Here is a 14,569-nt window from a genome sequence, read left to right on the forward strand (position 1 = left end):
GCGTGTTTTCACCTAAGAACAAAGGAAATTCTCGACCCCTGGATGGTTATTGAACTATGATCTATAATGATGTGCTTGAACCAGAAAGTCTCAGGATTGGACAAGGCTTGGACGTATGAAGAAGAAACATCACAGCCACCCAGTGCTTACAGCTATTCCTGTGCATCTACCATAGATCCATGTTACAAACTTGCATTTGCAGGTAAAAGTCATTCATGGCACATAGGCCCAAGCCACATGGACATAAACATCCAGCTTTGGGGGGGGGGGTGTCCTGGAAACAACAAGATGGTTCAGGCCTGTAGCCATTTTGACTTCTGAAATCCACCGAACTATTCACAACCTGTGGCAAAATCAGATGGCTTTATTCCCCACTCTGTTCAAACTTTCGATAACAGAAGCAATGGGACTTGTTAATGTCCTCTCTCCTAATCATTCTTCCATCCTGTTTGCTAGTATAAGGGGAAGATAAATAATACAGTGGTACCTCATGTTACAAACAGTACCTCAGGTTACAAACAGGGACACAGGTGGCACTGTGGGTTAAAGCCTCAGCGCCTAGGGCTTGCCGATCGAAAGGTCGGCGGTTCGAATCCCTGCGGCGGGGTGCGCTCCCGCTGCTCGGTCCCAGCGCCTGCCAACCTAGCAGTTCGAAAGCACCTCCAGGTGCAAGTAGATAAATAGGGACCGCTTACCAGCGGGAAGGTAAAACGGCGTTTCCGTGTGCGGCTCTGGCTCTGGCCAGAGCAGCGATGTCACGCTGGCCACGTGACCCGGAAGTGTCTCCGGACAGCGCTGGCCCCTGGCCTCTTAAGTGAGATGGGCGCACAACCCCAGAGTCTGTCAAGACTGGCCCGTATGGGCAGGGGTACCTTTACCTTTACCTTTACCTTACCTCAGGTTACAGATGCTTCAGGTTACAGACTCCACTAACCCAGAAATAGTACCTCAGGTTAAGAACTTTGCTTCAGGATGAGAAAATCACAGGGCGGTGGCAGTGGGAGGCCCCATTAGCTAAAGTGGTACCTCAGGTTAAGAACAGTTACAGGTTAAGAACGGACCTCCAGAACGAGTTAAGTTCTTAACATGAGGTACCACTGTATTACTGTTTTTGTTATCAGGGCTCCCCCCCCCCCAGCCAGAACTCACCGGCACTCAGTTACGGCACCTCAGGGTGGGCGCCATTGCCATTCTAAGAGAACAAGGGAGGCATTTGTGGTGAGTTCAGGCACCTCTTTTTCTAGAAAAATAGCACTGATCGTTCTTTATGAAATTTGTATACCCACCCTTCATCTGAAGATTACAGGCTGGTTCACAACATAAAAATACAAAATGAGAACACAAAATACATAACGAAAACAATCCACAATTAAAGTTTGTGTGAGGACCATGGACTGGATAACTGGGGAGATTCATGTTTGTCATGAAAGGCCCTCATGTTTCTAGCTTGATGAACGGTTGGGCGTGTGTTTGAAAATGGGTAAACAACCAGAAAGTGACTTCTCACATGGTTTCTGGCCATTTCCCAAAGCTGGTTTTAGTGCGACTAATCCCAGAGTTAGCGTGCAATTTGCTGGCATTAAGGGAAGTTCCAGTGTAGGTTGAACTCTGTTCCTGCTTACATTCCAGTGCTGGGAAACAACACAATATCAGCGAAAGCAACGCCTTCTCCTGTTCCTCATAATACCCCCTCCTGATATGATTTGTAGAGCAGGACAAGCAAGGCGGGGGACTCGCTTTAGAAAGCATTAGTGGCGTTTGCTGTGTTATTCCAGGAAAGTTTCAGTGCCACCTGAAACACAGATGTTAGTTCTAAAGCGCATATATATATATATATATATATATATATATATATATACACACACCCCTCTACAAAAAACATGCCAAAATGAACAGCTGAGGCTTCTAACCCACCAAGACAAAAGCTTATTAGGTTTGCCCACAAATGATATTGCTACTGTCTAGTAAATGATGTGGGACTGAAAAGTACCCAAATTATGTTTATCCAAATCCTTACCAGCTGAGAATAGGATCCCCTCTCACCCATGAGCATGGCTTCAAAATATGGGCTGGAAAATACACTCCTTTTTTGCAGCTGTAATGAGCGAGGATTTGATAGTGGTGGTCAGTTAAGTGTTTTTATATACATTAGGTCTTGTAAGGTAAAGGTAAAGGGACCCGTGACCATTAGGTCCAGTCATGACCGATTCTGGGGTTGCGGCGCTCATCTTGCTTTATTGGCCGAGGGAGCTGGCATACAGTTTCCGGGTCATGTGGCGAGCATGATTAAGCCACTTCTGGCGAACCAGAGCAGCGCACGGAAACACTGTTTAGCTTTCCGCCGGAGTGGTACCTATTTATCTACTTGCACTTTGACGTGCATTCGAACTGCTAGGTTGGCAGGAGCAGGGACCGAGCAACGAGAGCTCACCCCGTTGCAGGGATTTGAACCGCCGACCTTCTGATTGGCAAGTCCTAGGCTCTGTGGTTTAACCCACAGCACCACCTGCGTCCACTTGTACCAATCCACTATTTTTTGTGTTTGCCTTTAGAAGCAGGGGGTGGGGAGAGGCAGAACTTCCAAAATGTTCAGAGGGACCATAGCTTGTTGGAAGAGAACCTTCTTTTCATGCAGAAGCTCTCGGGATCCCTGACATTCCCATTAAAAAGGGCCAGGGAGCAGTTTCAGGGATATGTGGAGAGCTACTGCCAAGGAAAGGTAGAGAATTCTGACCTGGACAAATTATTTGACCTATTATAAAGCAGCTTTTTTATGTTGTTCATACCCGTCTATACCAAAAGAGACATCCATCATTATAGCAAAGGGGGTTCTCAAAGGGCCTTACTTCTGTCAATTTTAAGTTCTTGACAGAAAATTTAATCCGGATGCCAATGTGCTACTTTCCTGGGGGGGGGGGGGGAGCACAGGAATGTCAGAGATCTGGCACCACTTGTTTGTTCTAGGATTAAGAAAACTTTGGGATTAATTAGAAGCTGCCAGAGGTTTTTAAATCAAAGGCAACCATCTGCATGATGAAATACTTCTCATCAGATACAGCTTTCCAGATTTAATTTTGCAGCTTGTATTCAATGGCCTAGTTCTAGGAGGTTGTCTCTGGAGAAGGAAAAGGGTATTTTTCGAATGTGTGGGGCTTCAATAAACCCAGCTGTTTTCAAGGTTTTGTTCCCTTGCCTTCTTTTGTTACTCAGCATTAACTGGTCCATTTGGCACAATATGGACTTTGGTTACTGGTGGTTCTCTGGTGACTTGGCAGAAATTCCCTGCCCCGCCTCCCCCCCCAATGCATCTGCCTTCAATCCATTTAACTGGAGATGTACATAACTGGAACCTTCTGTCTGCATAGTAGGGACCACTTTTTCTCTTGTAGAGGTTGAGAACCAACAAAAGAACATGCCTCTATCAGCAGCAGTAACAAACTGCATGCTCGCACCATTTGTGTTAGCTAGAACAGCTGAAGGACGTCTTGAATAAGTTGCTGCCATCTCATGTTAACTCTCCTAAATCTGGATGACTGCAATCCAGATCTAGGCTGCCTTTCAAGTCTCCTTAAAAACTTGCAAGCACAAACAAGGCCAAGAAAAAGGAATAGGATGATTGGGTGGCTAGACTTAGCCAGTGTCATGTTTCTCACTTGACAAAGTACCTTTAGCAATAGCTTCGGAAAAGTAACTGGTAGATGGTGTTACACAATATTGCTTCTTTTTTATTAATGCCATCTTCTGCAACATAACCCTCTCCAGATGTTGTTGGTCTACAACTCCCATCAGCCCGAGTCAGGAAAGGCAAGAATTGTAGTGTAACGCCTGGTGGGCTCTCTGTTGGCTACCCCTGGAATGGAAACGGGTTGGGGGCTTTGCTTCATTATAGAAGCCTAAGCCATAAAGCAACATGGTTGCAGTTAGGAGTGAAGATTAGTCACACAACTAGTTGCTTTCAGTGGGATTGCCACTGTTAAAGGTAAAGGTAAAGGGACCCCTGACCATTAGGTCCAGTTGTGACCGACTCTGGGGTTGCGGTGCTCATCTCGCTTTATAGGCCGAGGGAGCCGGCGTACAGCTTCCGGGTCATGTGGCCAGCATGACTAGGCCGCTTCTGGCGAACCAGAGCAGTGCACAGAAATGCCGTTTACCTTCCTGCCGGAGCAGTACCTCTTTATCTACTTGCACTTTGATGTGCTTTCAAACTGCTAGGTTGGCAGGAGCAGGGACTGAGCAATGGGAGCTCACCGCATCACGGGGATTCGAACCGGCGACCTTCTGATCAGCAAGTCCTAGGCCCTGTGGTTTAACCCACAGCGCCACCCGTGTCCCACTGTTACCTACTGTTAAACTTCAAGAGAAAAACTGGGAGCATTGCCACCCTGTTAGCAAGAGTGATGGAGGCTGTTGCAGTCAAAAATAGGTTTTATTTTTTCTGTTTCATACAAAATACAACCCTGTATGAAAAATGTACATATATATCTATTATATGTCTACAGGTTTACATTTTTTAAAAAAACCAAAAAACAAACACCAGTGTTTTGATTGAATTTTGCTGACTTTAAGTAATGATTGTAAACACAGAACAGAGCACACAAGATTTCCTCAGGTGCATCAAGCAGATCATGAACAGGATTAAGTTGAGTGGTTGTTCTTGAAACCTAGACTGAAGTCTGACAAAGGCATTTATTACAGCTGCATGATATGATTGGCTTTGTTTTCAGCTTTCCAACTGTAATCAGTACATGAAACTCAAAAAAGGTTTGAAGTCATCTGTGTGTGCTGTCCTATTTCAATGAAGCTCATGCCTGACACCTATATCATAACTAGATCCTTCACTACATAGAGACACAAAATAACATGGGATTGTCAGTGCGTGCAAATGTCCACAGAGGGCTGAGAACAGGCACAGATAATACTTGGGAATATATGCTTTTAAGCAACCTTGACACCCAGCAGTGCTGCAGAGTTGTTAGAGAGGTGGAACACAGTTTTCTTGCCACTGTAAAAGGTTTGGCTATACCCCTCTCCACAGGAGATTCAAAGAAGTTTGCAAGTCTCCTCTGTTCAGTTTCTTTTGGCATTGGGGATATTTCAGAGAATCCATAGTACCTGCAGGACAGCTGTTAGCAAAGTTGCCTCGAGAGGAGCTGTACAAAGGATATAAAGCATTCATCAATTTCAAGTACGGAGGGAATCAAATTTTCTCAAAAGTGTCGTGTAGGAGAAAAAGCAGCAGCAGAATTTCTGTTTGTGGCATTTTTGTTCCCAACTCTCATGATTTCCGTTTAATGAGTGGGGCAGAATCAATTTGTTAAAACTCACATGGGAAACAGCAAGGATGATTTTTTTCCACTGCAATTTGTTACAAGGGTGTGGACAGATTTTAGGTTTTGTCAGGTCTACTTTATCTTTTGCTAGAGCTCAAAAGATCTGCTAGCAAGCTCCAGGTGCAAAATACGTATCATTCGAATGAAAGACAAGAGTGCCTCTGAGCACATCCTAAGCACAGGAATTTGTAATCGGTATTATAAATGAACTGAGCTCACAACCCTTTATTTCAACAGTCCAATTAGCTGGGGGGGAAAGCTGTTTTTGGTATTGTTAAAACAACAGAGGCAGAAACCCTTACCCACCGATGGAAAATCACCTAGAAATCGACCACTCAATCATGGAACTACCTTCTGCTCAGCCCTAGTAGACTGGAGGTAGGATTTCTAGGCTACAACAATTTTACACCAGTTTAGCTGTCTCTCCGAGAAACCTGGGAAGTAATTTGGAGAGGGTACCTGTGCATCATATGGGGAAAAATATGAAAGCTTAAGCCTCAGAAAGAAGGCAGGGAGATGATGCTCTGTGTGCAGATCCTCCATTCAAACATGCAGTCACTCAGGTTCATTCATTTTGAGGAGGAACAGGTGTGTGGAGGACTGGAGTACACACCTGCCTGCCTGTTTGAATCTGCTCTCTTAAGTGAAATAATACGCAGCTAACTACAGAAGGAATTAAAATGGTAAGAGTGGGAAAAGGTTGCTTAAAAGTAATGCTAATGGAGATTCAAACAGCATCCAAATGAGCAAATAATCCCCTTTTGTATGGCGAAGTCCTCACGAGAGCCAACCCTGAATTAAGATTCCCTCGGTACCTGCTGCACTGATCGCAGTCATACAACCGGCAGTTTCACCCCCTCTTCCTTCCCTTCCACTGTATCCACAGACAAATCGAATGGCAAAAGCCCAAGAGGGCAACTCGGCATGCTGCAAATTTCCCCTAGCAAAACCCCACATACAGGATAAATTGCTAGGCTGGAAGTATCCAAAGGCTTGATGGACAGCTGCAAAGAAAGTGATCCAGGAATTCCTGTACTAGGCGTAGGAAAGCTCTGTCCACTCACAGCTGAGATCCTGCTATTTCTTCTACCCCCACAGCCTCTAAGGGCTAGTCCCAAGGAAAGATCAGGATCAGGCCTCCACCATTTCTACCTGCTCCTCTCACCACAGGCAGTTTTGATTACAAGATCCTGCTGGTTCTCCCCAACCCTGGGAACCTCTTTGGAAAAGGTGTATTCTTCAATTGTTGGGGAGGATCCTGTTTCATATAAGCATCTGGTTCTCTTCTAAAGGCAAGGAGACGGCGGGAAGGAGTGTGAGAGCTTCAGGAATCTGTGGCAAGTTCTTGCTCTCAAACCACTAGGTGATCTGACCCCAGGACTCCTTCTCACAGCAAGCTGGCTTCTATGCCAGGCCTGAATTTCCATCTTGTGCCAGCAAGTCGGGATGAGAAGAAACCATTAACCCACACAGTTTTTGCTCTCTCGAGTCCACGAGTGCTTTCATTTTGGTGATGGGGGAAAAGCAATTCAGGGCCACGAATAGATGCACATATATAACATACACAAACCTGGAAGCCTAACAAAACGATTAGGAGAAGATGTGTTCATTGCTCCACATTTATTTCAATGTATAAAAAAGCTAAACGATTCGACTGTTCAAGTGTAAACCCATGAACAAATTACAAGTTTTCCTTCTTTTTTTATAAAAAAAATTAGAGGCATTTATATTTGTTAAGTGATTCATTTAACGTGTCATTCTCATTTTGCTTTTAAAATAAACATCTCAACCTCATTTATATTAGCATTTTGTAATATATAAACATGCGCCTTGCTTCACTCTCATTCATTTGTACTATGTCAGTCGGTCATCCCCGTCCCCCCCTAAAAGATCTTAACATAGACACATCACACTTTTTTTTTGTTTTAAAAAATCTAGCAAGCAGCAATTTTGGTAAGAAAAGTCATGTTCAAACAGCTGCTTAGGTCTCATGAAAGCAGTTCGCTTTTGGCTTCATGTAATTTTGGGCTGCTTTTGAGCCTCTGCCCAGCTGCACAAACCATAGTACAGACTGTTTGGGGGATGTCCCTCAATTTCAAAAGCAGTTTTCCACACAGCATAAATGGGTGACTCTCTTAAAAACGAGTCTAAAGCCCTTCACTCCCATAAGGTTCACAGAGTTAAGTTGCTCAGTTTTCTCTGGAACCACATTTATGTTTGCCTCAGTTTTGATCATGATAATCTTGGTAATTGCTATTCAATTCAGAGGGGCATTTATTTAATAGGGCTTTAGTATGCTTGTCACCAGGTTTTTGATTCAACAGAGCAGAGGAAGCATTTCTATGAACTCTGATCAGACATTGTTATATCAAGTGCTCATTAAAAAAAAAAAAAAAAGGCTCCAGGGCTGGTGCTTAGAAAGTTTTCTGCTGATTCCTGTTAGCTGCTTGCTTTTCTAGACGAATCTTAAAGCTGAGTTTTAGACATTATTTTTCCTTACTAAAAGAACAGCATAAAAACACACACACACACACACAAGTCAGGTAGACAAAAGATTTGTTCTTTCTTTAAAGTACTGTTTTGGTTACGCTTTCTTACGATTGGTTTTCGATTTTCTTAAAAAATATAAAACTCTTCTCTGTCTCTCTAAAGTGCATCATTGTACCTATGATTTTTAACACAAGCTATTTCAAAGTACAGCAACAAGACAGTCGCGTTCAACAAGGTGCGGCTACAAACATCAACAGAAAATGTTGCCGCCTCATTATCATTGGGTCCCATTAAGATTTCGGGAGGGCGGGGGGAACAAACAGTTGTAAGGGCTCCTTGGCATAAGCCGACACTGTCCTTAAAAGCAGTAGCAAGGAAAGGCTGCTCGGAGGTTTCCCACACTTTCTAACCCTGGGAAACCCTTTCTGCATCCAATTTGTCTGCTGAGAAACCTCTGCACAACTGCAATGAACCACTGCAAAAACTTGGTGCGTCTCACCAGGACTCCACGTGAGCCAATAGTGCATTATAGAGTGGCACCACCGCTGCAGGAGAAAATGGATGATGTGGGACACGATTCTTTCAGGGTAGCATGCCTGTCTGCCTGCTACGGACCTTCATATTGAGGAATCTCTATTAAGGTCCCAAGGATTTCCAGGACACAGTTTCGAATCCACAGCCCAGATTCAAACACCTATGCACGGGAGAGATTAGAGCTGCAATCTGTGCCTCAACTCTGAGGGCTCCCTCTAACTTGCTAAACCAGATTTTACCAAGTTTCCCATTTTTCTCAGCTCTTCTTCTTCTCTGCGTCTTTTCGAAGAGAAGCGCCAGTGTGAAATATTTTTGGGATGGGGAGGGGAAGCAGGAGAATAAGAAAATGTCTCTCTCCACTCACTAAAAAAAAGGCCAAGGGTGGCACACAGTGCTTTCCCACCAATTCGAAACATTCAACTGAGGGCGACCTTAAAAAGAAAAGAAAAGCCGCAGCCCCAACAAGCTGAGGTTGCATTCGAGCACGAGATCCCGAGGAGGAGGTGTCGCCTCTTCTTTCAAAGCCACAGAATCACCCCAGGATGCAAGCTCCTCCGCATTAGAACAGACCTGGGTGCTTTATTGGTCTGACAATTACAGACAATTATTTGGCGATTCATGATAACTCAAACTAGTTCACCTCTCTCTCATTGACACGCAGGAGAAGGCAGAAAATCAGGCTCTCGTTAGTCTAAGCGTTTCACAAGTCGCAGGCTGATCAAAGCAGAAGGACCCTTCCTTGTGGGGTGGGTGGCGAGTCTTTTGAGTGGATCACCCACCTCAGCCCCCTCCTGCTGGCTTGGGTGAACCAGCTCGGAGGCAGGAGAGGCCCCCCAAGTCTGAAGAAAAGATGCAGGGGCCTCCTCCTTGTCAGACACAGCCCCGGGATTGCTGCTAAGAAGGCCCTCACAGCGCAAGGGCCTCACGGAGTTCTTCAAGCAATCCTTCCTTTGGCTTGGCCAACTTCTTAACTCTACCGGCAAGGTCAAGCGCGCCTTTGTTACATGATCTTGGAGCCAATGTCTCTCTTGCTGATGAGGACCTCCAGCAGCCTCAGCTTGGCCTTAACCTGCTTGTATTCATTGTATTCTTCCGCCATAGGAGTGCGGTCCTCTTTCTGGACGTTCCTGCAAGAAAGCAGAAGGGAAGGCTTTTTCAGAAGACGTTTCTCCTTCAGACAATGGGCCCATCCAGGATCCTGCTCTCATGGTCGCTGAACAGGTGTCCACGGGGAGCCTGCGAGCACAACAGCACCTTGCAATACCCAGCACCTGGTATTCAGAGGCATAACTCCTCTAGCAGCGGAGGCAGAAAATAGCCATTGCGGCTAAGGAGCTGCTGATAGCCTTGGCCTACATGAATTTGCCCGGTTCTCTTTTAAAGCCTTCCCAAGTCGGCAGCCTCTTGCTGCCTCCTGTGGGAGGGAGTTCCATAGTTTATGTGCTGCATGAGGTACCCAAATCCTGACACAAATTGAGGTGCCTCAAAAAGAAAAAGGAAAACAAAGTGTGCCTTGCCAATCCAGATTGGTGGGGTGGAAATGCTTCAGACAAGCATCTACTAAAACCAAAAGTTAACATGTAAGGAAAATGCCAGGGTGAGGTGATGAACGAAAGTCATACCTCGGGTTGAAGTAGCTTTGGGATAAATATTTTCGGGCTGCACACTGCGGCGACCCGGAAGTAACGGAGTGCGTTACTTTCGGGTTTCGCTGCTCGCGCATGCGCAGACGGTCAAAATGACAACACGCGCATGCTCAGAAGCAGTGAATTGCATAGACACAGGTTGCGTTCGCTTTTGGATGTGAACGGGGCTCCGGAACGGATCCCATTCACATCCAGAGGTACCACTGTACCAGGATGAGTAAAAGGTGGAGGGAAAGCTCTGCTTTGACCAACAGGCCAATGTTGTAATCGTAGGGATTGATTTACTGGGGGAGAGGGGTTATAGGCTTGTGGCCCCACCTCTCTTTGTTTTAATCATGCATTTTGGTTTTTTATATTGTATTTTTATGTTGTGAACCACCCTGAGATCTATGGCTGAAGGGTGGCATACATATTAAACAAACCAAACAAACGAACAACTTTCTACAGGAAGGAAAGAAAGCGGACAGGACATATTCCTTACATGAATGGTGTTGGTTCCCTGTAGGAAAACAGAGAAGCTTGGCTACTATTTTTAAAAAGAAAATTTCTAGACTTCACAGTGGACTCTTGTGAACCACGTGAACCACATGAAAATGGAATGGCAGAGCTTGTTTCCATTCCAGGGCCAGAATAGAAGCTTCACGTTGCATCTGGAAACAATTCTCAGATTCACACACGTTCTCTCAGAAACAAAACTTGTGTACTTACATTAAATCTGCACATACGTTTCGATAGGCTTGTGACATTTGTGAAGGATAAGAGTTTTCAAATGGTGAACATGAGAAGGTGGGATTGGCGGTCCCACAATGCTGTTCTCGGTTTCCTCTTATGCTCAGCAGTCTAGAAAGGAATGCTGCTGTCTCAACCCATATCAGGAAGTAAATTCTGAATGAGGCAGCTTGTGCCTCTTTGGCCTCCAAGGCAGTTTTGCCAAAAGAGATCCCCTGGGGGTACCACATATACATGAATAAAATAAATGCCACTATTATAAATTGGGGACAGAGAACCTGTGGCCTTGCAGAGGATGCTGGATTCAAACTCTCGTCTATCAAGGCTGGCATGGCCAATGGCCAGGGAAGATGGGAAGTTAAACCAGCAACATCTAGAAGGTCATGGATTGCTCACTCCTGTGGTAAAGATGCAAACAAAGTGCCTTGCATTGTAAAGGATAAGTAAATGCTCATTTCCTGAATATGATGGTAAATAAAACAAAGGTTCTGATGTGGCAAAGTGAAGGATTGGGGGATAAAAAAAGAGAAATAAAGTTACCTTCCATTTTGCCGGAAGAAATTGTCCTCAAAATCTCTCAGTTTTTTCCTGATTCTCTTCTTCTCCTCCCTGACTTCCTGGAGCTGTTCTACAAGTTCTGGCCTATGTAATTAAAGAAAAAAGAAAATCAAAACTAAAGCGGACACCCAAACAGAGACACAAAAATACTGCAGAAAGCTAAACAAAACAAAACAACCTTAAGTGATAACCGCCACGTGACAGATGGTGATTATCACAGTTCAGCTCCCATTGTTCAGAAAGTATAAGTAACAATTATATATTATAGACCCCTTTCCTAATTTTAGTTACCAACTTAGCCCAAACACACAGTATGCAGAACATGAATCTGTCAGCCAAAAACCTGACATACATGGAGGCAGCATGAAGATTTGACAGCCCCATATCTTGGCTGCTTTTTGAAGAGATCCTATCATCCACCGGAGAAACAAAGCCGTCGCCATCATCTTCTAGATGGTCCAAGAAACTCCTCACGTTGAAATCTGGCTTTATGGTGACTGTGAAATCTGGTTTCGTATTGCTGTCTTCTTCAGAACCATCGTCTTCCTCCTGCAGAGACATTTCGGGACCAATTATTACCATTGCCTGTGCTATCTTTACTGTCCGCATTCCCAGAAGCAATGTGGCCACATTCCAAACACACAAAGAAGCGGTCTGTAGCACCAGATTGCGAGAAGATCCCTGCCGGATCAGGCCCAAGGCCCCTTGCAAGTGTTAAGACGCAGCTGGTGGATGTGTTAATGGCTGCTGCATGGAGACCACTTCCAAGACTTCTGTATATTCTAAGGCAGGCAAAGCTTAAGTAATGGAAGCCTCAGCTTGTTAAAGAAGTCTCCACAAGCTCCTAGAATGATGTCAGGGCAAGGTAAATGCAGGAGAAGAAGGGAACCAAAAGGATGTTAACTTTCCCCCCTTGGTTTAGAGCAGGGTTGGGGAACTGGTGACCTTCCCAAGTATTGTTGGACTCCCATCATCCCTGGGACTGATGGGGGGGTATTCTAACAACAATTGGATAACACCTGGCATATTATGACTTAGAGCAGGCATAGGCAAACTCCGGCCCTCCAGATGTTTGGGACCATCATCCCTGACCACTGGTCCTGTTAGCTAGGGATGATGGGAATTGTAGTCCCAAAACATCTGGAGGGCCGGAGTTTGTGCCTATGCCTGACTTAGAGGTTCTCCTAGCACGATTCACAAGCTTCCTTCAAGTTATGCCTCTGGAGTGAGGTGTGGGTGGGGCCTCTCTCCCCACACATGGTCAAGGGATGATGGAGAATGGGAAGAACCTCAGGAGTTGCTGGGTTGTGTTGTGGTAGAGCTGCCAAAACCCATTCCTATCCCTGCATTGCAGCAAGGAAACAGAATGCCTGGTTATTCTGCCTTGTTAAGTTGAACAGCTTAACTAATTTTTTTTTTTTTGGGGGGGGGTTGCTGTGGAAGTTCACATTTCTAACTTTGGACAGGTTGTCGCTTCATCTTGAGTGGCTTGAACGCTTGAAGCCAGTGACGGAGGCTGCCACTGTGAGCCGGCTCCAAGGGCTGGTGGGAAAGCTCAGATTCTCCTCTAATTGCAGCGCTCCCAAGGGCTTTGCTCTCATCCAAGGAAAGTGCAAAGGGGGCTTTGCCAACTGGGATTTGGCAGAACCAAAAAAGCCGCCATCACTCCGAGACATGGGTGTGTAGTCAGGATTTATGTTAGTGGAGCAGGCTTTATGTTGAAGGGGCAGAACCTCAGTTAGTTAAGTCTTCTTATTGATTTACTTGATTTAGGGGGGTCAGTGCTATGAGTCAATGGAACCTGGTATTAAACATTCATGTTCAATCTTCAAATATTTCATATCTGGGAAGTGAAAAAGAAGGGGTAGGGGCTGGTGGTCCTGGAAGAAGCGATGCAGACAAACACCTTTAGTGCGTTCCTCCAGCCCACGTTAAGCACTTAGGATTTGTCCCAGTAAGATCAGGCTCTGCCTCTAAAGAATATACAAATGCTGGTTATTTGGACCACAGCTCCCATCAGTGCTAGCTGGGGGAAGGCTGCTCTCTGTTACAAAGGTATGAAACCATTCCTGAGAACATTTAGGGAAGCTTTTAATGTCTGATGCATTACTGTATTTTAATATTTTGTTGGATGCAGCCCAGAGTGGCAAATGGGTGGTGTATAAATATATTTATATTTATTATTATTATTATTATTATTATTATTATTATTATTATTATTATTACATCATGGGGGTGTCACATGAGGAGACACAATTCAAGTAAGTATGAAGTGTGGCAGAGAAATCTTAGGTTTGCTCAAGCCCAACCTAGGGCAGATTTGGGCAAAATGTGCTGGCAGAATGGATTGTTTCAGTCCAGACTACAGGATTTGTGTGTGGCAGGGGAGGTGATCACGTTTTCAAAAACATTTTCCTAAGTAAAAAGGAAGCAACCCTCTCTGGAGCAGAAAGCTCGCAGAACTCTATTCAAGTGGAGACATTCAGGAGAGAGATCCCTCAACCTGCAGTCTGAAGTGGTACGGTCTATTCTTGCCCCCTCAGAACTCTACCACCTTATTCTGCCGCGGCTGTAGATCTGGGCCAAGGCGCAGCATATTAGCCAAAGAAAGCTAAGCAGTAAAAATTGCAAAAACAGCATCTTAGGAAGGGGAAGGCGGCAAGGGTGCAAGGAATAAATTGCGCATTTTGCAAATCAAAATGGAGGCAAAAGAGGAGGAAGGAGGAGGCACTGAAGGGTCAGTTGTAACAGAGGCAGGCAGAATGTGGACAAAGGAAGTCAGACAAAAGCAGCTACTGATTTTGTTTCCTGGAGACATGACAGAAGAACCAGCAATTATGTACAGAGAGAGAGAGAGAGAGAGAGAGAGAGAGAGAGAGAGAGAGAAAGAAAGAAAGAGAGAGAGAGAGAGAGAGAGAGAGAGAGAGAGAGAGAGAGAGAGAAGGGTGTCTATCACTTTCATTGTGGGAGAAGGGAAGTGATGCAGGCTGAGCAAATGAGTTAGCAGTTGGAGGTTTTTTTCACCTTTATCTCCTTGAAGAAGGAAGCAGTTTCACCCTCGATAATTGGCTGCAGCAAAGGGCTTCTCCGCTTGCTGGAGGGGGAACCCTGTGACAGGCGTTAACAAGCAGGTTACATAATGACCCCTTCCTCCACCATCTCTCCTAACTCCCATTCCTCATTCATTTCCGGATTAAAACCTTTAAAAGTCTCCCCAATAATGCATTTCATTAAGAAGTGTCAGGGTCAAATCTAACAACAACCATTATTATTATTATTATT

General features: G+C 44.9%; 1 protein-coding gene across 3 annotated transcripts in view; it reads right to left on the reverse strand.

Annotated features, from left to right (window-relative positions):
- Window positions 1-8,907: 8,907 nt before the first annotated feature.
- FAM13A (family with sequence similarity 13 member A) overlaps window positions 8,908-14,569 on the reverse strand; it is a 137,902-nt gene continuing 132,240 nt past the window's right edge. For all 3 annotated transcript variants that reach the window (XM_079990757.1, XM_079990756.1, XM_079990758.1), the window contains 4 exons: window positions 14,312-14,395; window positions 11,640-11,836; window positions 11,270-11,371; window positions 8,908-9,481 (listed from right to left, as the gene is read on the reverse strand). In XM_079990757.1, coding sequence (XP_079846883.1) covers window positions 9,355-9,481; window positions 11,270-11,371; window positions 11,640-11,836; window positions 14,312-14,395 — 510 coding nt within the window. In that variant the 3' untranslated portion in view covers window positions 8,908-9,354. The remainder of the gene's footprint in view (window positions 9,482-11,269; window positions 11,372-11,639; window positions 11,837-14,311; window positions 14,396-14,569) is intronic.

Source organism: Podarcis cretensis (assembly GCF_951804945.1).
Source record: "Podarcis cretensis genome assembly, chromosome: 9".
Lineage (NCBI taxonomy): Eukaryota > Metazoa > Chordata > Lepidosauria > Squamata > Lacertidae > Podarcis > Podarcis cretensis.